This window comes from Onychostruthus taczanowskii, unplaced genomic scaffold (genome assembly GCF_017590055.1).
Source record: "Onychostruthus taczanowskii isolate IOZ18803 unplaced genomic scaffold, ASM1759005v1 scaffold50, whole genome shotgun sequence".
In the NCBI taxonomy this organism is placed as follows: Eukaryota; Metazoa; Chordata; class Aves; order Passeriformes; family Passeridae; genus Onychostruthus; species Onychostruthus taczanowskii.
This window is the reverse complement of record NW_024502569.1, coordinates 548905-572265: the sequence shown is the minus strand read 5'-3', so window position 1 is coordinate 572265 and position 23361 is coordinate 548905. Positions and strand designations below refer to the sequence as shown.

At 34.9% G+C, this 23361-nt stretch overlaps 1 protein-coding gene across 2 annotated transcripts in view; it reads left to right on the top strand.

The window, feature by feature from the left end:
* The window catches only part of NBEA (neurobeachin), a 451755-nt gene that overhangs the window by 330651 nt on the left and 97743 nt on the right, over positions 1-23361 (top strand). For both annotated transcript variants that reach the window (XM_041416040.1, XM_041416039.1), the window contains exons 43-44: positions 21954-22071; positions 22962-23064. In XM_041416040.1, coding sequence (XP_041271974.1) covers positions 21954-22071; positions 22962-23064 — 221 coding nt within the window. The remainder of the gene's footprint in view (positions 1-21953; positions 22072-22961; positions 23065-23361) is intronic.

Genomic DNA, 23361 nt, shown 5'->3' with positions numbered 1-23361 from the left:
GAGAAAACAGCTTGCATTAATATGCTCTAATCCGGTATAATTAGTCAAATTACTGCACGCCGACCGGCTTGTCATGTGTTGTCAGATTTGGCATGCAGGCAGGATAGCCAGGGTCCCTCTGGAATGCCACCCTGGATCAGGGAGAAGGACTCGTTTGTAGTAGTGGATTTCTTGATGAGGAAAGCAAATGGAATCAGCAGCCATGGCCTTACAGAAAAAGAAAGAAAAGGAAAATCACGCCCGACAATCAAAACAATTGATTTGTTATAATTTTGTTGAGAAATAGGGAATTTGTGTCATGGGAAACATTCACGGTTGATACTCACTGTTAGAAATAGGAGCTGTTCAGTTGCCTCTTATAACTTCTGTGTATCTAACAAAACTGGAGATCCACTGTACTATATAAGATTAGCATTCATAAAAAGATTTAAAATAAATAATTACAAGAGGCTCAGCTACAAATTACCTACCACACTGTGACACAGATTATTGAACTACCAGCATGTGCAGGTGCTAGTGTGTGTATGTGTGTGCTCGTGCGTGTGCATGTGCCCCTTTTTCCAGTAGGGGAGGAGGTTATTAAACTATAAAAGGGCCATATTAGCATAAATTTACAAGAGCTCTTGTTCTGGCGGCATGATAAAAACCTGTGTTACCTTTGCATTAACACTGAATTGCTTGTTGTGCTTTTGGCAATGACAGATAAGTCAGTGTAATTCCCCATCGCAACAGAAATGATGCTCCAGATTCCAAACGCATCCTGAAGATGTCACTGACAATAATCTTCAAAGAACGGCCAGTGAAAGTGGGCTGTATGTTTGCAGGATGATATACTGCAAATGACAGGAAGAATTATGTGAGTGAAGACGAATCTGTAACATATTATTAAGCAATTTCACGAGAATAACAGGGATAAAAGGATAATGGATGAGGGTGTCATTATTACCTTCATGTAGAGGGAAAGCAAAAGCAAAGGTAGAGAGACAAGATTAATTGAGGAAGGGTGAAGCATTCATTGCTCATCAGCTCTTTTGTACTCTCTGCTCCTGAAATTCCAGACAAAAAAAAAAAAAAAAAAAAAAAAAAAAAAAAATTGCTCAGGGCTGCATTTTAATGTAGCTGGCAAGACAGAGCTGAAAACTGACAGGGCACTTTTTAGTCACCTCCCTGCTTCCATAAACACACAACGGCTATTACTCCTGGAGTCTTCCTGTGATCAGAGCAGTAAACTGGTGGGATGTCCTTTTTTTTTATCACAGCTACTACTTTTAATTGTGCTTCTGAGCTCAGCAGTTTTATCTGTCGATGGTGTGGAACTGAACAGGTCGTTCCCTATACATTGTTTGCATTGCACAGTTGCAAATGGAAGCAGACTGTACATAATAGATGTCAGCAGAGGGGCTTCTTCTGAGCACAAAGGCAAGCTGGGATGTCCAGTGACATTAGTGACAACATAAAATTATGTCGAGGCATCAAGATTTTACAGGTTTTAATATAGAAGGTGAAGAAACAGGAAGTCATTTGGCAATTGTGCAGTCCAACCCTGCAGTGTTAACTCAAGTATAATTCCTGTTGAAGCCAAGATTTGCTTACTCAGAGAGTTATCACTGGGTCAATAATTTCAATTACCATCTTTATTTTCTATACATTCTCCATGTAGCAGCTGATTTTAGCAGCAGAATATAACTGATTCTGTAGCAACAGAATACAGTCTTTAAAACATGCCATTTTCTTTTCAAAATCTTGATATAAAATTACAGTTTTAAAAGCCACTATAATATTGTATAGATACTAAATATTTTCACATGTTAATGACATTATCTCTGGGTACATTTTAATTTAAAAAAGGAATGCCAGAGACCTGAATAATTAAGAGGATATAGCTATTTATATTCAGATTATGGATTCTGGGGTTTAAGCCTTTGAAGAGCAAAGTATTGAGCCTCCTTAATTTTCTTTTCTGTGTTTGTTTAATAATAGTGAATTGAAGTAAACAGTTGTTATTTGTTTTATTTTTCTTAACTGATAAAATTATTTCAAAGTTTTAACACCAAAAGAAAAGGAAATTAATTTCTCATCTGCTGTCTATTAGAGACCTTTTTGGTGTAAGAAAGACAGAGGAAAACCTCCAGTTTGATAAGAAAGAAAAAAGGCGGGGGTGAATATGCCTCCATTGATTGCTGATTCTAGAAATAAAAATGTGGTTTGATTTCATAAAGTTGTGTGTTTCTTAGATGAACTATTCCCATACAGTAAAGGGCATATACAGGATTTCAAATAGAATAGCTGAGGTCAACAACACAGGCCTACTTGCTGGAGGAGTCTGGAACTGAGATACTGTGGGAGAAGGATTTTTTTCTGCTACCTTTAGTGTAATGGGTTAGGTCGGGAGGGGACTGCACTGAATTGCAGCACATTTATCTATCACTGATAAATGTATGTGTGAAAAGTGTAGGTAGCAGTTTTGGTCAGCATTATGCTTTGGTATATTAGCACAAAAACATGAGAAGGTTGTTTCAGCAGTGTGAATGTTGTGCTGCCCAGGAATTGAATGATGCCGTGAGGAGCCTCACAGGAGCATAGGACTATTCTGGTTCGTTACAAAGAATTTTTCATTAATGTACAGGATCTCAAACACAGACCTAGCACAGTATCTATTGTAATAACCTGTTTGAACAATGTAACTTGGAAACTGGGTCATCCCACATGCAGAAGACATTTCTGTGCTTGATAGGTCAGATCACATTCCTTTTTTGTGGATTTTACTTTGTCCTAGTGTATAGTGCAGTTGCTACATAGAAAAGTCTAAAATGACTGCCATTATCAATAAATAATTATGAATAGATGATTAGCGATAAAATAACCCTTGTGAATTTTCCTATTTATGTTCAATGGAGTTGTTGCTAATACAAATTCAGACTGCATAATATATCTGACTAGAGATGTCAATTTCAGTCTTTTATCTTATATTTTAAATTTAAAGTGTATTGAACTATTGTAATTAGACCACAGTGGCAGCAGCGAGACAGCTTAACATCAGTGAGGTCTTTTCCAAAAGCAGACAGTAAATTTGTGGTTCTATAGGAAGATGCAAAGATTCTGCTCCTAGCTCCCACCTCTCTTGTGCTGAGGAAGAGAATTCAGTTGGTCCATGCCCTACCTTTCACTTAGCTTGGCCTAGTCTGTATTCAGCAGTGTAATGTCTTGCAAAAACCTTCTGGAAAACTGACAAGAATCATGGAGAAAGTGGGAATCTAATTGTGTTCCTCTTGTCCCATCACTGCTTGGTGTAATGTTTGTTTGACTTTATTGAGAATTTGTGTTATAAAGGAGAAGGAGGTAGAGCATGAGAGCATTTGGCCTCCAGATTTTAATTTGCTATGACTAGCAATGCTCAAAAGAGCACAGCAGAATTCTTCATGATTCTGTATCTAAACTAAGCCATGAAGAAATTTATTTAGCTTTGCAGGCAAAATGCAAACAAAAACAAATTTGCATATTTTTTCCCTCCCCTACCAGTCTTTTGAAAATCCTGCACACCTCAATTGTACCATATCAACATATAGCATACGCCTCAGGTGGCTTACAGTCACTGGGGACTTTATGCAACCAGGAAAAAATCTAATTTGACAATGAGATTCTTAGATGAGTTTGCTTGACTCATCACTATAAAAGAAATCTCATTCTTTTATTCACAAATTATTCATACATGGGCTGAACTAAGCAGGGTGGAACCCACTGTCTTTATAGAAAGTTTTGGACAAGTATCTGAACTGATGTGTTCATAGTAAAGTGAAGATTAATTGCCCAGGGAATTCCCTTGTGCAGGGAACCAGAGGGATGTTCTGACAAGACATAGTGATGCCTTCATTGTACAGCATCAACTCTTTACAGAAATACAGCTTTCTTTGTGTTTACAGAATGCAACAATACTGTAAAAGATCAGGATATTATGGTTGTCTTTAGTCAATCCATTGGCCCATCTCTTTCTTTTATTGCTTAATCATTTGAAGAGAGGGATTTGTTCACTTTCTGTCTCCCTGTTTCATTTTGTTTAGTGCTGCTACCCCCACTTTTTAATTATGTTTCTCCAATCAGAGTCTCATTTAATCCAAAGCTGCTGAAATCAGTGGAAGGATGTGGAGCAACTTCAGTGGGTTTTGGATAAGATGCAGTCTTGTAAAATCAGGCAGCTCAGTAAACCTTTTGCAGTTCAATGTCCATGAAAACTCTTAGATGTTAGTGGGTTCTGGAGGCATGAATGAACTACCATCCTTATTGAACATGGTCATTTATCACTGAAGAAAATTCAGACAGTTAAAGAATACAAGTTCCATCTAACTTGGATTGTGCTACTATTGTGGTATTACTTGTACTACCAGAAGTTTTATTTGAAGTATTTGTTGAGATATATAGTGTTTCAGTTCAATATTTTAATTTCCTAATCATTTGAAGAGAGGGATTTGTTCACTTTCTGTCTCCCTGTTTCATTTTGTTTAGTGCTGCTACCCCCACTTTTTAATTATGTTTCTCCAATCAGAGTCTCATTTAATCCAAAGCTGCTGAAATCAGTGGAAGGATGTGGAGCAACTTCAGTGGGTTTTGGATAAGATGCAGTCTTGTAAAATCAGGCAGCTCAGTAAACCTTTTGCAGTTCAATGTCCATGAAAACTCTTAGATGTTAGTGGGTTCTGGAGGCATGAATGAACTACCATCCTTATTGAACATGGTCATTTATCACTGAAGAAAATTCAGACAGTTAAAGAATACAAGTTCCATCTAACTTGGATTGTGCTACTATTGTGGTATTACTTGTACTACCAGAAGTTTTATTTGAAGTATTTGTTCAATATATAGTGTTTCAGTTCAATCTTTTAATTTCTCACTCCTTGCCCTCTAGTGGACAAAGGAGCTCATTATTGTCAGATCCTGACACATCTGGGACAGTAATTGCCCATAAGCAGGTTTTTCTTCTTTAAAAAAGGGATGTTTTCAAGTAAAATATATTTTGGTGTTGTTTTAGTCTCTAGTTGGGGTCTATTTAGTTTGTTTGTACTGAGGTGGGAAAATATTACTTCCTGGTGTTATTCACTATATGCTTCAACAAAATTGGAATGGTTTTAGAAGCATTTTACTCAGTCTCATAAATAAAGATCTCAGCAGGATCAGACAGACTCTTCCCGTATTCTAAATTTTTAACAATAAGTTTGAAAAGTCATTTTTGTGGATTCATTCCACTATAAATGGCAAAAAGTATTTGAAGTGTTTGGGTTTTTATAGAACTGGTTGACCTTGTCCATTGTGAAAAATTTATAGCTTTTCATAAATATTAAAAATACCCAAAGTTTTCCCACTGCCAGTGAAAGCTGGTCCAATAACAACCAATTGATTTTTAAAAAGCTCTTCCAAGAATAATGCTGTCACTAGATTTTTTTTACAAAATGTAGCTTGACTCTCTTATTCTCCATGGTAAATATGGTATGATGTAATGATGCAGGTGACTCATGTCAATGTTTTACAATTGCATGGGAAGGTTGGAATGGCCAAAGGGAAGGTAACTGTTTTCATTCACTGAGGCATTTCACAAATTATTGTGGTCTTGTTTTGTTCATGTTTCAGAGTCTTTTAAATGAATCATACCATGGGTACTTAAGGATAATTGGTTAATACCAAGCAGGAGAAATGCATGTATTATTTCTCCTCCTGAAGCAAAAATGCTTTTCTTCTCAGCGGTTCCTTATATATAGGGGAAATTTTCTTTCATGGAACAAGCAAGTAAGGTCACTCTAAAGGTTCCTGATAGTGGGCACCTGTGTGTCCAAACAAGTTTAGACTTTCTGAAGTACTTCCAGATTCTACTTCAAACTTCCAAAGGTAACAGCAGTTAAGAGCACTCAGCATTTTTGAAAACAAATCAAAAACCAGCATTAATATTTATAGTATCTAATGTGTCTTACTTAGATGCTGCTTCTGGAATGACAATATAAAAAATTCTCGTGTATTTTCTGTAGTGTTAAGTTTTAAAATTATTTCTAGTAATTTATGTAAAATGGATTTCTCTGTCAGCAATGCTGACACAGCTCATTCAATTAATTTGGTGGGATGGCATAAAAATAAATGCAGGAAAAAAATTCTTCCAGTGCAGGCTTCCTCTTCCTAATTCTGCTAAATCTTCATTTTTCCTAATGATCTTTGGCAGAAGAGGAAGGCAAGTGATTGTGGAAATGTTGCATCACTCTACATTTTGGAAGTGTGTCCTCAGCCTTGTCTTAGCTTCCTTCAAATGAGAAACACATTTGAGAGTAGAAAATGGAAAAAATGGAAATACACAGAAGAAGTAATGCTTTTTCAGGTGGATTGTGTGGTTTTGGCATGTACAAAAATGCTCTACTACTACTACATTCAAAGAGGATATATAGATTTAAATTACTTTTGTGTGCTTGACAGAGATAGCTAGAAGTGAATATAACATTATCATAAGATGTGGTGATTAACATTAACTTTGGATAGAAGAATGTTTGATGCTTATAATGGTAGAAAAAAGGTTAATATTTTAAAGTGAGGCTAAAGGTTGACAGGAGAAAAATTGAGTTAGTTTGTGAAAAAAAAATTTGTTTCTTTAAGTGAAAATTGGGGTCAAGAGGCCAGAACTCTCTGCTTCAACATGAATGAAATAAATTAAATAATACCTATAAAGCAGCAGTGTATAAGCTAATGATTAAATGGTACATGGTGGTTTTGAGAAAGGTGCTGTCTCTGAGAAAAAAAATCTGTAGAAATGTTCTTGCAAATCAGTGGGTTTGTTTTGTTTATTTGCTTCCACTATTTTAAAATAGAGCATCTTTCTTTTTTTCAGTTGGATGGTTTAAAATTTATGCAGTACCTTTAATTATTAACAAAGGTGGTATGTTGATTTGCAGAGAAAATTAGTTTTAATAATTTCATTCTGTCTAGCAGAAATTTCTGGCATTTCGTATGGATGTGCTTTTCTGTAGCCCTTCATGGCCCAACCGGCGTGAGAAATTAGATGATATTTTACCATTTAAATCAGCAAGAGTTGATTGTGTTTCTTTGGTCCTTGGATATGTGAATAAAGATAAGATATAGCATAAAAAAAAAACTAGTCATATACCAAATATACCAAATATAGGAAATAGGAAATCAATCAGTGTCTTTTCCCTTCATGTCAATCTATGCCTTTGACAGGCAGATCTGTGCAGCTAGTTTACTATCATCATGTCCAGAATGGGTTAGCATTCTTTCTCTAATAATAGGCATATTTTTCTCCATTCTCTTTTACAAATTAATAAAAATAAAATTCCTAAAAAATGTCCTGAACATGTTATTTCCTGCTCTCTGAAGGATTTTTCCTGTCTAGGTAACTATGTATCAAAATACTAACAGTTTTCCTGGCAGCGCTTGCTTTTACTGTCACACTTTTCAGATTTTTTAAGATGGATAGGGGATTGTAGGTTCAATTATTTTTACATTTATCCCTATGTTCCTTGCAGAAGTGCATTTATATCTAGACTGGTCACAGGAGATATTTCCATTTGTGTGTATGCAGCAATCCTCTTCTGCTTGACTTTTTTCTCTCAAGTGTGCAGATTGATTATGAATAATGGTCAGCTCTGCTATGTATCCTCCTGGATGAGTTTGGAGATTGAGTCCCTAATGGGGTGTTTTAGGCTTTGCTGGAAGGCTGAGAGTCACCACTTCTCCCTGGCATTGTCAGTGGCATCTGCATCTGGCATCAACTTCTTTTTCTTTGTATCATCTTCAGCTGTAGTCTTTAAATTGTGAAAGAGATGACTCCTTTTTTTTTCCCCAGGAATGTAAGATCATGCCTAGGTGAATACCTAGTAACTCAAAATGGAAAAAAAAAAAAAAAGTCTTATTAGTGCTCAGGTTAAAAAAAAAAAAAAGTAAATGAATCTTACTGATTTGGCCATCTCATTCATAGAGACACATCAGGGTTGCTGTGCCTTCAGTCAGCATATATTTGGCAGCTGAATCTAGATATTACCCTTCCGTCTGGGGTCATAGTTTGTCTTAAAAGAGTTATGTATGAATTTTCTCTAAATTGTAGCAGAGGGTCATGAATTAGTGTCTAAATGTAGGCTTGACAAGGTTATTATAGTCTGTATTTCATGCCAGAAACAAAGATGAATAGAGATAGCAAGCTTTTAAGCAGACTTTCTGACATCTATAATGTCAGCAGAGAGTGAATGAATGGCAGGATGTAATAACAAATCCTCATTTTTTATTATTTTATAGGGATTAAATGGACCTATGCTCATTCATAATTTCTTCCTAAAATAATTACCAAGTGCTACATGAATCACTCATTTTCCATTCTAGTTCACTTTCAAATAATGCAAATTGTTTGCTACGATATACATACACTAAGATACATAGACCAAAAGATAAATATACTATGATTTACATTTAGGATTAGATAGGATACATGTAGTTATACTTTGCATTTTCATTATAGCTGATGTTTATTTTGAAGTAAATTTGTGTCTAGACCTAATAAATTTTTAATGCCTTTTAGGGGAACTACTTTTCCAAGTTATTTAAATAATAATTTTCAGCCTCTCTTTCTGTGGATTTACTGATTATTAGATTTCTGGACCAGAGATCTATGTTAGCAATTTTTGATTATTAAATTTCTGGAGCGGAAATCTGTGTTGGTAATTTTGGAATGAGAAAGATAGGATGCCTACCAATACACTACTGCCTGTTCATTATATCCCTTTTGAAGATACATGTTTGAGTTTTTCCTTTTTTTTTTTTTATTCACACTCTATGTGCACATAGGAAAAAAACAACTATGTTGAGGCCAAGGGCTCTAATACTTTTGTTTTAATTTTCACTCTAATTTATGAATATTCATTCCCATTTCAGGAGTACAAACAGTCTTACCATTTGTACTTTGTCAGTTTTTTGCCCAAATGAAAATACAAACCATGGAGTGATGGCTATGAAGAGAGATAATGTTCAATGAGGCCAGTTGTTTTCAACAAATAAAAACACATACCATAATTTACACGTTTTCTTAAATATAGCTACACCAGTGGTTGCAAATAGATTCATGTCTATATAAATGTTGGAAAAGAATGTGTATGCATAGGAAAAAATGTAGCAATGACATATCACAGATGCCACATATACCATCTAATTTTCCCTTTTTTTTTGTAACTGCTGGTGCTAATCTCTGTGTTGATCTTTGTGTTAAAAGAAGGACAGAAACAGTTCCACTAAAGGAAACCAGCAAGCAGCACTAGCAGCTTTAAAAATTGTTCCCTGCACCCAATCCCCTTCCCCATGCCAAAACAGGTTTGCAATTAAAACAAAAAGCATTGTTTCGATCCTATTTTGTTTTTTCATTACTTTAATTTTTTCCCCCCTTTTTCTTTTTCCTTGAGCCCATCCTGTCAGGCTGCAAGCGTGAAAGTTATTTTCTGGTGGCGTGATTAGATTGGGGCTGAACTCTCCAGCTGGCAGGCCTGTCTGTGACTGGCGGCGGCCTGTCCCCAGTGCTTGTCATCTCCTGACATGCCTGACAGGATGGGGACAGCAGCCCCAGACAGGTTCATTAGATGGTGTTTTCTACAGCTGGGCTAAAAATAAAAAAAAAAAAAAGAAAAAAAAAAAGAAAAAAAAATAAAGTGGGGAAGAAAAAAAATAAAAAAGGCCATGCTTTGTCAAGGCCCAAGCTGTGGGGGCCCTTCTTGTTGGTTTAAACCAAGGCCTTGTTTTGACAAATTCTGATCTGTGCGGTTTTTAGATTTTCTGACACATTTTTGTTTTCTTCCCCTTTGGCCTGCGCTCTTTGCACTCTGCCTTGTTGCTGCTTCAAAATCCTAACGCTGCCTTCCCGGGAGAGCAGGGAGAATGCTTGTGGAGGGCTTGGAAGAAAAATAGAGCACTACAGTGAAACAGCAATAAGTGTTCATTTCCATGGTGATCAGCCCAATGGCACAAAAAACAACCTTGGGACTCTCAATAAGCCAATTACAAGAAAGGTTAAGGGGTTTATAGTGCCAGAAACATGCCATCTACATGAGAAAATAGTATCATTACCAGCAATCTATGCTGTTAAATACATTGCTGTCTGGTGCTGCCAGAAACATAAGCTGTTTATGTTATTTTGGGAGTTTTGGAAGCTGCTAGAGTTTTCCAATGGTATTGTCAGGCTTTGGTGCAGTACTTCAAAAATCTACATGGTTAGATTATGAAACAGTTAAAACCAGTAATGATCTGAAAGCATTACACATATTGGATGTCACAGTGCTAACCAGATGGGTTCAGACTATGAATTTCCTACAGATTTTTATCAGATTTTCACTTTAGATTTTTATCATAAAGACAAAGGGTTTACACATAATGTATAATTTAAGAATCTTCTATAAAATTTTTGAATATAAAATGATAATACCTTATTTTTTTCCCTACTGCAATTATAAAAGGCAATTTGATGTCTTTAATTTATGAAGTGGTGGCTGTAGATTGACTGTAGGGTTATCTGCTGTTTTTCTTAGATGTGTCATTTAATTCTGGATATTGTAGGTAGCTACAACATGCTGGAATGTAAAACACTACTAGCTACTGGGGGAAAAAAGGAAAATATTTACTATTTTGCTTACTTTGCCCTTCTCATTAAGAGTGAGGAGAGCATTACAGCCTTTATGTTTTTTGCATTTAGCTGCTTGCAGCGTGAGCACTGTGGCTGCAAACCAAGCCCTTCATTCACAGAAATCCTACCACTTACCTTTCCTTTGTATTGTTAGTTACTGCTGCTTTAGTTCATGGTCTCTATGACAACTGTTTAAATTGGGATGGGCAACTGTCATCTGGAGTATTACTGAAAGAAAAGTGGTAGTGAGCACACAGTTCCATAGATAGAGCATTTCAATATAATCCAATTTTAATTGAGCTCCAGAGACTTTGATGTGCTGCCGAAGGTTGGGAGAGAGCTATTCCAGGGAGAAATTAAAGCAGCCCGGCAAGGCTTCACTACTTCAGACTGTCACCATTTTAAATAAGCATTAGCATCAGACTTAACCTTCCCCTATGAAAGATCCCACTTTTTTCCCCCTAGGTTTTTTTTTTTTTTTCCTTCAGTATGTATAAAGGCAAAGACACTTTCATCTTTTTATATACATTTCTATATTCCCTTGATTAAGTTTGAAAAGCATGTACTGGACCTGAGATGCATCTGAGGCTGTCTATTGGACCTTGTATTACAGTTCATAGAAAGAAGTCAGAGCACAGTGGGGATTATTTTGCAACAGTCAAATGGCATGTGTTGGATTTTCTCTCTTAAGACTGCTCTCTAAGAGTACTCTCTAAGAGTAACTCATCATTATAGTACAAAGTTGAGTAGGGACTTATTTTAGCTTGGTTTCATCATTAATTCCCTTTAATGTAAATAAAAGAAGAGAAACTATTTCACTGGAGATTCTCTGACTGAGAAAATGAGAGTCCTTCTATCGCTAGCTTTGTGTCCACTATCTGAGGTTTTTTGTTTTGGTTGTATGGTTTGTTTCATGCATAACAGGCAAAAACAGTCATATAACAGTTAGAATAACAATTTTCAGTCTTTGTTTTTGCATGGTGAGGGGATTAGGTGACTGTTAACTTCTGAACTGTTAAATTAAAATGCGTGCTTAATTTAATTAAACTGTTACAATCCTTCTGTACCATTTTCTTTTCCTCTTACAAATGTATATACATATAAAAAAACCTCTAAAAAGAAGGAAATTCATAATAATATGGTAAAACTGAGGATCACTGTGTATTTTCCAATATATTAATTTACATCAAACAGCATTTCATGTTCGAGATCTAAGACACTTTTTTACATGACAAATTTTCCTGGCTTTGATTTCAAATTCATCCTTCCCCGGACTCTATTGTTTTGTTGTTGTTGTTGTTGTTTGGGGTTTTTTTTGGTTTTGTTTTTTTGGGTTTTTTTTTTTTTTTTTTTGTTTTTTTTTTGGTGTTTTTTTTTTTTTTTCATTTCTCTTTATATCTGACTTGGCTTTCAGTGAAAGTGAAGCAGATTTGTGAGATGCTGAGATCACTTCCTGGACAATCTCAGTACTCTCAGCTTCTGCTTCAAGCAATGACATTTGGGATACTCAGTTGCAAGAAAAGGATGCATCTTGGGAAATTGAGTCTGTTCAAGATAGATTGTTATATGGGGTGCTTGTATTCTTTAAAAGAAATGTGATATGCATTAAATCCAGACTTAATGGCAGTAGAAATAGAAACAATCACAGTACAAACAGTAATCTGTCTATACAAGCTGATAAGGTTTATTTTCTTCTAAAGTAATTAGCCTGTTCCCCCCCAAAAAAAGAGAAAAAGGTAAGAATCTAGTTTAATAGGAGAATTTTAATAGTTGGCTGTTTTAATCAATTAAAAAAAATGGAAATATCTAACCTCTTTCTGAAGCTTGAATTGAATCCCATTTTATTATTTTTTAATTAAATAAAAGTTAAGAAGCAATTAATTGAGGTTATATGAGAGAACCCTTTTTGACTGGGATTGGCTCGCTTTTTCATAGTCACATAGTACCCAGAAGTCCATAACATTTAAATACCTTCTGTGTCGGAGCAGCTTGTAGTGGATAAAAACTGAGGAACATTCATAGAAAGTACCCCTACATGCTGACAGGTGTTGCAGTAATTTCATACTGGGAACCTGGAGTTCACCACAGGAAAGCCTATGAGTATGCCCAAATTTATGACATGCAGGTTTGCATTCCACTTGGCTAGAAATCCAAAGAGGAGGGAACTGTATATCAAATCTGCTTTGTGCAGACATTGGAAGACTAAATGTGTTCCCTAGAATCCACTTTTAGTAGCCAGCTGAGTAGTTATTCTTAATATTCTTCCTAGTTTTCACAAAGATTTTTTGAGTAGAATTAGACCCTGCCAAATATTTTAATCATCTATAAATTTGACATTTAATTTGTTGAAATTAAAAAAGTTGATGGTTAGGTATGGGAAAGGAGGCATAAAATATACAGAATGCACATAAAAAATAAAAGTGTAAATCTGATTCCATTTATTGAAATAAATATAAAATTCATTTATGGAGTTTATATACACAGCTTACATTTGATATATTTCAGTATTTTTAGTTGTTATATATTCTGTGGAGTTATTTACCAGTGCTTAGTTATGATATCTGATAAAAATATGTTCTCTAAAGCAAGTATGGAATGCATAAATACTTTCCTGTAATAGTAACGCAAAATAAGTATAAAGTGTAAACTAATTAAATTATTATTGAGTAACAGCAGACAATTTGCAAACACTCCAAGTTAAAATTCTCAGAAGAAACTTTGCTATTCTTTCCTTGTGCAGACTTAGTAATATTACATAACATTCTGTATACAATAATGAAAAGTACAGCAGAATTTTGGTTGCTATTGGAGCTGTGGATTATGTTTTTCCCAGTGCTTTCCAGAAGTGCAAAACAAACTCATCTTAAGCACTTTTTAGGTGGATAAATAAAGGATTGGTTGGTATTGCAATATGTTATGAAGATGAAGATACTTTGAGGTATGTTCACCATTATTCACAGGCTGTGTAATTGTACTTTGGGGGTCTTAGAAACTGACATAACATAGAGTTACTCTAAACTCAGACTCCAAGCAAACTGATTTCCAGGAGTCACTGGCACTCCATACCCACCCCTTCATGGCACAGCTGTGTCTGGATGCAATCCTGTGCCATGTGCTTTGGGATGACCCAGGCTGGACCAGACCCACTATGGTCTCTTCCAGCCTCGCTGATTCTGTGATTCTTTGAGTTGTAGAATTTTGAATTTTGAATTTCTTGAGGATTTTGCATGACTGTTACAAACTGTATTGCAGAAATTTTGGGGGACTGTGAGGATGTTGTAATTGTACAATATATATCACTGAAAAAGCGAATATATTTCTTTTTTGCATATAAAAAATTTGAAACCTATTGCTAAAATTTCAGGAATAGAATGTGCTCTGATTATATTCCTAAATATTAGGACTAATGAAAAAGCTTTTGTCTATGACATTGAAAACAAAATTTTACTATATTTTATCAATCTTATATAGGACGAGATATTAGGAACACAGAAAAATTAAGCCTCATAATAGAAAAAAATTGTATTCTCTTGACTTTTATTGATCTTAAATCATGTGCATTCTTCACTGAATAAATCAGATGTGAAACTGTTAAAATACGAGATGCTTCCACATATCTCCTGTATGACATTAAGTTCATGTCTGTAAAAAGAGGGACATGCCACTGTCTTTCTGCCTTCATTTGGTAAGAAATGGGTAATGTTTAACAAAACCCAATATTTACACGTTTTCTAAGACCAGTTATAATGCCTTCAGTTATTATAATGTTAAGAATTGGTGATATGGTATTTATGCATATTTATGCATTTTTTTTTATTGCATTGCACTTTTGAATAAATATATGCAAGTTCTGGGGAAAATAAACAATGAATCAAAACACCCAGAAAATTTTATGATGGCTTTATTCATGGGAAAGAATACATCACGTATTTAGGCATACCATACATTCTTTATTCCTCAAGCTATTTCTATGTTTTTTTCCTTCTGCTGCATCTTTTCTCAGCTAAAACTCTCACAAATTCTGTGAAATCCACCAATAATACAAGTTTAATAAAGCTGCATTTTTTGTCAAAGAACTACTTATTGAATAAATATCCTGCTTTGGTTTCAGCTTACAAGCATTTTGTAATACTGTGTTCTCCCTGAATTTTTAGATATTAAATGTCCTTTCTTTCAATTGCCTGGCTTTTGTTGAGGAGAATGGACCATTTAAGAGAAAAAGAAACTCGCTATTTTTACTCCTTAAAAAAAAGTCTGGTTTTGCTCAGATCATATCAATTTTATGTCTTTTTTGGCATGCCCACTAAACTGTAATTTGTGTGGTTCTAATTTAATTAATTTGATTGCATTTCACTGCTGGGGCAGAATTGCTCAGAGCAATTTGAGTCTGAGATCACCACTCCCCAGTCTGGATTGATCTTTGAGCACGAAATGTAGAGTTAGAATGGAAACATAGTTCTGTTAACATTTCTCACTAGATTTGAGTCTGACATCCCATTGTTGCCAAAGTCAACAAAAAATCATTTTAAGCCTTGTGAGGTAACTGACATGATCTGCTTCAATCCTATGGCTACCAGAACTACTTGTGAGATTTTGTCCCATTATTTGTTTCTTCAACCTCTGTATTTTGAGTTGGGCTGTGCTCTAATATGGCTTTATGTGGAAGTAGAATATATTTGCCTTCTGCTTCTCCACATGATGGTGATGGCCCCAGCCAGCACCATCAGCTTTATCTGTGGCTTTAAAGTTCTTAAATCAGTGGAGCCTCTGCTTAAAACAATAACTGCTGGATGTGTTTGAAAGTAGAGCCTAAAAAAGACCTCTGCCTACCTTTTCTAAGGTGATAATATCTAAATCTTCTACATCATTGTGATGCTGTTCTTCCCAAGGATATCAGTCTTTAGCTGGCATTTCAGGAGTTGCCTAAATTGACAATCTGTTTTTATTTTGCATAGAAAGAAAGCTGTGCAAAGGCACAGAGATCAAAATTTATGACAAAATAATTATTATTCAGAATTTTCTTTGTACTCATCTTTATATTTAAAACTATGCACTGGTGTTTCACAAATGCAGTGTTAGACATGGTCCATTTAGAATATATGAGATATTGGAGTAGGGTTTTGGTTTTTTGCTCTAATTACTTTGCTGCAACTACTTCTCAAAAAAATCCCAATATCCTTTCCATTCCTTGCCAAAAACACAAAATCATAATGTGCAAAACCATTTTGCTTATGAAAAGAGGAAAATGGCCTTCAAGTGGACGAACTTCAAATAATTTTGCAGATGATTGCAAATGAATGTGGGAATAAGAGCATCTGTTGCTTTACGCTGAGTGGGCATTGTTTTAATGGATAACAAAGTGGGTATGCTGACCAGAGAAATCAAATTTAGAAAAGGTTTGGATGAACAGAACCTCATGTTTCAAGACAAGGGGCCTCTTGAAAGCTTATAAAAACATTGGAAATAGAAGTATAAGCTGAGAATATTTGGCAAGGAAATAAAGTCCAAAACCACAAAAATAATATCTGCATTTTTTTAGATCCCTGAAGAGGAGGAGAAAAATGAAACAGGAGTGCCAATATTTATTTAAAAAAAAAAGGTCCTAAAAAATATTTTAAAACTGATGTGAGTTGAGAAATTATAATGGCACATAGTACTCAGCTCATCCTGCACAGCATAACATTACAAGAGCTACTTGAAGGAAGGCTTTTAAGGCTTACAAATAACGAAACATTTTACACAGAAGCATGTTATAAAGAAGGGGAAAAGAGAGTTTAATGTAGAGAGAAAGTGAGAACATTTTACTAGACCAAAATGTGCAAAGAGAAAGTGATAACAGTATTTTGGTGAGATTTTAGAAGTATTCAATATAATTATGGGAACTGGGGCCAAGAAGATGTTCTTAAAGTTGCCTAAATGTATAAAAAGTAGTAAGAAGTCAATGAAAAACATATTAAATTAATTTGAATTGTCCTTTCTGTTTATTTACATTCTCTGATTCTATTTTTAGAAAGCAAAATACAAGGTGTTTCATTATTTGAACTTACCTCATTTTGAACTTTCTTAATAAATATAACTTCTTTTTACACTTGTCTATCTTGACATGATATATCCCTTGTTGTAGTGTACACTTATTTTTCCTGCGAAATCTAAAAGTTGATCATATACTCAGTACTTCATAAAATATTTTGAAATTATAAAATGCTTACTCAGTGTGGTATTTCATAAACCCTTGGAGTGGGATTCCATGTCATCAATGTCTGTCATCTCAATCTGTATTTAGAGTACATGAAGCAATCATGCAGTCTGCCATGTACCCATGGTTAACTCTGTGTTGTTAGATTGTTCTGAAAGTCTTCTGTGTGTTCATAGAAGCCATTTGTCTTAAGCCATGAGGACCTGCATTCAGAATTTCACATTTTCCTTGCTGCAAATTGCAATTCTAGACAGCTCTTGAAAAAGGGAAATCCAAATCCCTGACAGGACAGAATGATTTTCAGTAATCAATTTCATGCACTTCTGACTTCTAAAAGCATACAGTGATGCCAAGCTATTGTCTAAATGCCTATTTTGAACCTGGGCCAGGTTTACCACACTTCTGTGGCTGGCTGTAGGTGGCACTCTGATGAAATAACCAAACACTGTACTTCATTTTTGTGGGAAGTCCTCCGTGTTTTCTCCACCATGGAACACGTTCAGCAAAGGGCACCAGGGCTTGTGAAAGGACTAGAGAATATTTATTGTGGGAAATAGCTGAGGGAGCTGGGGGTGTTTAGCCTGGAGAAAAAGAGGCTCAGGGGGAACCTCACGACTCTCTACAACTCCCTGAAAGGAGGGTGCAGTGAGGTGTGGGTCAATCTCTTCTACCGTGCCTGCAGTAAGAGGGCCAGAGGAAATGTCCTTAAGCTGAGACAAGGGAAATTCAGATTAGATATTAGGAAAAGTTTTTTCATGCTTTTTTCACTGCTCATCAAACAAACCCACAAAAAGACAAGTATATTACATGTTAATGATACATGCATTTTGCACTAGATATAAACAAAGCTTGAAAAATATTACAAGTGTCAATCAACACTTTCATTGAGAAATCAGGTTAGAATTAAAATATCCTGAATTAGAAATGTGGTTTCAAATGACAAATGATGAACTTTCACTGAAAGCAGTGGATTCAATTCACATACACAGTCATTAATGAATTACCCCAAAGAGCTATTTTGAAAAAATGAAATATGTAAAAATTCTTTGCAACAGACAGCAAAACTGTTCTTAGTGAAAAGTTAGTGACTGAGAATAGAGAGGATTGTACAGGCTGTGTTCCTTGCTTTCTTTGTAGCACCTGACTTTGTGATTACTTCAGTTCCAGAAACAATAGTCGAAATAAAAGGGCCAGCATATCCTTTTGCATGGTGTGTCTGGTGCTATGAGACACCAGAAAATAGTACAAAACAGCAAAAATGAGCCTCAGTACTTTAGTGTTCCTTTTGTGGAGATAATCTTCCAGGGTTTCAAGCAAAATGGATGCTAGTATTTCAGGTCTTCTGGTTAGTGTAGAATTCCAGCTGTTAATTAACAATTCATTATCAATAATTTAATATCTGCTGAAGAATTTTTATTATTAAAAATGTATTGACTCTTAATTGAAAGGAGAAAAAAAAAAAGCTTGATTACATCAGAAATAAAATTAAATAATGGAGCCTTCATATCTGATCCAAATAGGAAAGCACTTGGGTAATTATTCTGTTTCTCTTCTCTAGAGCTTTCCATCTGCATCTCATGCTGTTTTACTAAACTAATCTAAATAAGTCTCACCAACAGATGTATTTCCATAGTACAGAATCTTGAGTTTTAGAGACTTCTTATTCCCTTGTTAGGTGAGAGTTTCATCTTGCTGTAATCAATTCTAGCAAACTGGTGTCTTTAAAACGTGCACATATTCCCAAAGTGAAAAGGGTTTACAAGGAGAAATGAGTTTTAACCAAACGGCTGCAGCTGATACTAAAATTGAAGTGTGCTTAGTTCAAATGCAGATATTGGCTGGTTGTTTTTATTTTAATAAAAACAGCTTATCTAAGATGTATCTAGAATTCTGGGCTTACTCACGATTTTTCAACTATTAAAACATGCCTAGGCAGGAAGCCTTCACAAATGTTTTTGGAGGAAAACTCATAAAACTATCAAAATACTGAATTTAAGTATAAACAACCAAGTGTTGAAACTCATGGAAATATTTCTTTCAGATAACGTAGTAACATAATTTCAGTGTATTAGCATAGTGAAATGGTTTTATGAATAATGTTTTATGAATAATGAAAGATACAATACATACAGTCTGTAAAATATGTAAAATAGGACTTCATGTGGTACGAGAAAGTCAAAAGCTAAAAATCATTCTGGAAGAAGAAGAAAAAAAAAAGGTATATAAGCCTTTTAAAGGGTTCAAATTCAGAAAAATAAAATTAGTTTGAATTGGCTGTTATAACAGCAATAAGAAAGAATCCTGCTACAATGTCAGTATCTGCTGTAAATTGTAGATATCTAATAATGGGGGGTTTAATGCATCACAAGAAAATGGTGTAAGATGAATGTTATGGAGGATGGCAAAAATGGGCACTATATCTTGGACAGGAAAATGTTACAACAGAAATACTGAAATAATTCAGATAATTTGATAATGGCAAGATAATCTGATATTTGTAGGACTAATAGACAGTTAAGAAGAGTGTAATTGAGGACATTAATTGAATTATAGACTCCTTTATTTCCTCTGGTTTCCTATTCCATTCTACTGTTTTACTGGAGTGCTATCATATGCCATTCAGTTAATAGTGGGTTGAATGTACCTCTGTGTTGCTGCAATTGCTTTATACTTAATTAAAAAAGAGGAGGAAGTAAAAGGCAAGCAGTGTATGATTGGTATGCAGTGTGTTTTAGTGTTGATCTATAATAACTATGCTGTGGTTTATATCAATACATCATAAATATATTATTGTGAATCCTCTAATATGTTAATATATAGAATATAGTTAGTAGTAAACATTTCTCTTTACAAAAAAACAACTAGAAACATTTTTGATACAAAAAGTGGTTTCCTGAAGTATGACACTTTGTCAAGAAGCTAATTATTTGGCAAATTTGCTGGCTGCTGTAGATCTGGTTATAGCTGTATACTTGTCAAACTTCTCCCTCTGAGAGACTGTTCTCATATTTTAGCTTTTTATACGTGTGCAGTTTCCTCTGACTTTATTCTCTTTAATTTAAAAACCTGTGTATTTACAAAAAATATGTATCAGATAGCATCAAAATACATTTAAAGAAAGAGAAGGCTTAAATCTTCAGACACATTGTTCTTATTCACCTGAATTTCACATACGTGATACCAGTGGTATCCGATCATCTGATCTCAATGAAAGAAAATCAAGGAAAATTTAGTTTATTTAGCTTATCAAAGAGAAGGCTAAGCAGTAAGCGGATCCAGTCTGTAATTACCAACACAAGGAAAAGTTACCTGATACTAGAAAGCTCACAGACAAAAGTGTCACAAGATCTATCAGAGTTCAAAGGAAATATAAGGTGCAGAATTTTAACTATTGCAACAATTTAGTGTATGAGGTAGCATTCCACAGCTGACCTTTGAGTGAATGGAGGGAGCCCATAGTCTTTTGCATGTGTCTGGGTGACCTCCAAAGAATCAAGCTCCTTCTCTTCCTCCAAGCTGTGTTTAACTAGTGTGGAAAGCTGAGGTGAATGAAACAGTACGATCAGCCACAATGTTGGTGTGAGTTCTGTCTGTAACTTACTCTCATGTAAACAGTATGGAAGGAAGGCTGTGTTCCTCTAACTGGTCTCTATTTGAAGACAGAACTAACATCTGAATGCTTTTCCGTGTGCTGAAGCACTTTTTTGTTGCTGTTATTAACATCCTCTCTGAAACAGACTCATTGTGGTTATGAGAAAAACTGAGATTAGTTTTTTCATGTATGGAGACATGTTACTAACTTGAAGCCACATCAGTGAGAAGATTGAAGAAATACAATTCCCATTTCCTCAAGCATGAAGGATCACTGACAGCAGCAGCATATGGCCTCCCTAACATTTTCCTGTTCAGAAGCTGGGCAGGTCATGATTAGGGAAAGTCAAGACCTCAGACGAGTGAGTAAAGCACTGCGAGCTGGTGTACGACAGTTTTTGTGTACCTAATGGAGAGCAGAGAAATTCAGTCTCCTCAGTCTGAAACGTTCCTTTAGGGAAAGTGTTTATGATATTTCTTTGTTTCACTGAGGCTGCAGTTCTCTCAGTGGCTGCAGCCTAGGTAAAGGCACAGTCTACAGAGCCTGGAAAATGCAGATGGGTGTGGTGAGGATCCCCATCCCAAACAAGTGACTCCTCCTAGGAATGCCATGGCAGAGCCCACCTGAGCAGAGGTGCAGAGCTGACGGGAGCTTGCCAGTTGATGAAAATGATGGAAAAGAATTGTTCTGCAGTGTATGATACAGATGAGACAAGTTAATAAAAATTATGTCTAATTAAATTGTGTCTGTCTATTTTTTGAACATCTGGAACACTGAAAGAAAAGTGAAAAAATATTATTTTATATGAATATCTAATCTTATATTAATACACTCAATTGAGAAAATTTAAAACAGAAAAAGCAGTGCTAATTTTTACCTATTTTATTTTAAAATATTTACACAATAATTTTAAAATGCAAAATTAAAATTGTTAAATTTTGTCCATGGTTTGGGATATTTGATGTATCTAACTTCAGAAAAATTATTATGGTGACATACTGGTTTTGCTAATTTTTGTACTTATTAATAGAATGGGAGGACTTGTAATTTATGACCCTGAAGTGGATGTGAATAGCAAGGTATATTATTTTGGTTGTTCTTTTCACAAGGCAACCCTCAGAAGCAAATCTGGTATCTGATAGATAACTGACAGCTGTGTCATGCGCACAGCTAAGCATAATTGCAAGTATGTCTGTTTCCTTGTACTTCTTTGTAGAGTTTGAATTTTTGGTGTTTCTGAGGGGAAAAAATGATAATATATAATATAATAATAATTATGGTATATTAAAATAATGAAAATAATAATTTGATGTGACATATGAGAAATAGATTTTAGGAGTATCAGTTACAGTAAGGTCCTTTTTTTGCATTTCTTAAAAATATTCAAGTTCATTTCAAGTCACTGTTTTTAAGTGTTAAAGGGACATGATTGACTTGATTGATGAGTAAAATTTCCTCTGTTCTTAAACAATATTTTGTCAAAAAATTCCTGCTAATAACTCTCACCTTCACTTTCTTTAAAGGTCCTCGCCTATACTGAAGGCCTTCATGGAAAATGGATGTTCAGCGAGATTCGAGCTGTTTTTTCAAGACGTTATCTTCTCCAGAACACAGCTTTGGAAGTGTTTATGGCAAACAGAAGTAGGTCATCGTTTGTATTTGTTGCATAAAATTGTGCTAGTCGTTATTTTGTGTTTTATTTATTAATTTTAAAATTAAAACTCTGTGCTTCTTTTATAAAGTCCTTATGTCTGTTCTATAATGCTTCCTCTCATATGTGCTCAGTGCAAATTTTATTAAAATCAGTCATATAAATCAATCTCACTGCTTTCTCTGCAGCAGTGAGATTTATTTACAGAACCAGCTCATTGCAATTGGTAAATTCTTCAAATGTTGGATAGGAAATTCTCTTTTTCTATTGTCTCACCTTCTCCTCAATTGTCTGTAAATATTTTAGTGGAACATATAAAAGGATATTTCCTTTCCTAATTATAAAATGAATTAAAGTTAAAAAGTACCACAGCAATAAATGGATCCACTCGGTTTTCTGTATGTGCTACTCTGAATCACAGTTCACTGGCTGGTGAGGTGTATAGTGGTCTTTTACCCTCAGGATCTCTGATGTAAGTTTTGATTTCAGCTGGAGAGAGAATTAAACAATTCCTTGTTCCTGACTGTTTTAGGGCAGGTTTTAGTTCCTGACTAGTTAGAAGAGCAAATGCCATGACAGCTAATGAACACCTTCTCAGTCTGATAAGAAATTTTTTGAGTAAAGTGTTGTTCCTCTGAAGTAAATAACACTCAGGTCTTCTGCAAAATGGGAGACTTAATGCTAAAATGTTAACCAGCTAATTATACATAGGTGTGAAGGATGTCATGAATTTCTGTTGTACCTTGGATCCCCAGGAGGATAAAAGTAGAACTGACTTCTCTCCCCAAATAAAAACCTGAGCATTTTAAAAATATATGCAGGTGAAGAAACAGATTTCTGCAAATGTTTTACTGGTACATATTTTTCTTTCTTCATTTAGCTTCTGTTATGTTTAATTTTCCTGACCAAGCAACAGTGAAAAAAGTTGTGTACAGCTTACCACGTGTTGGAGTAGGAACCAGCTATGGTTTGCCACAAGCCAGGTAATTTAATTAACATAGTTTTTATATTTTGTGTTTATTGTATTATACAGTTGATATTTTTTAAAAAATATCAGTGCTAAAACATTATTCCTGTCAAGAAACTCTAGATTTTTTTTTTCTTAAGGTTAGTATGAGAAACATTACCCTTTACTTACTATATGGCCTGTTAGTACACGGAATAGAAATAAAAGAAGTAAAAGATAAAAAAGTAAAGGAAGTAAATTAGATAATTAATTTTTTTCCTTTTCAATTACAGGAAATAAGCACCTTCCATTGAAAATGCTTACACCTTATCTC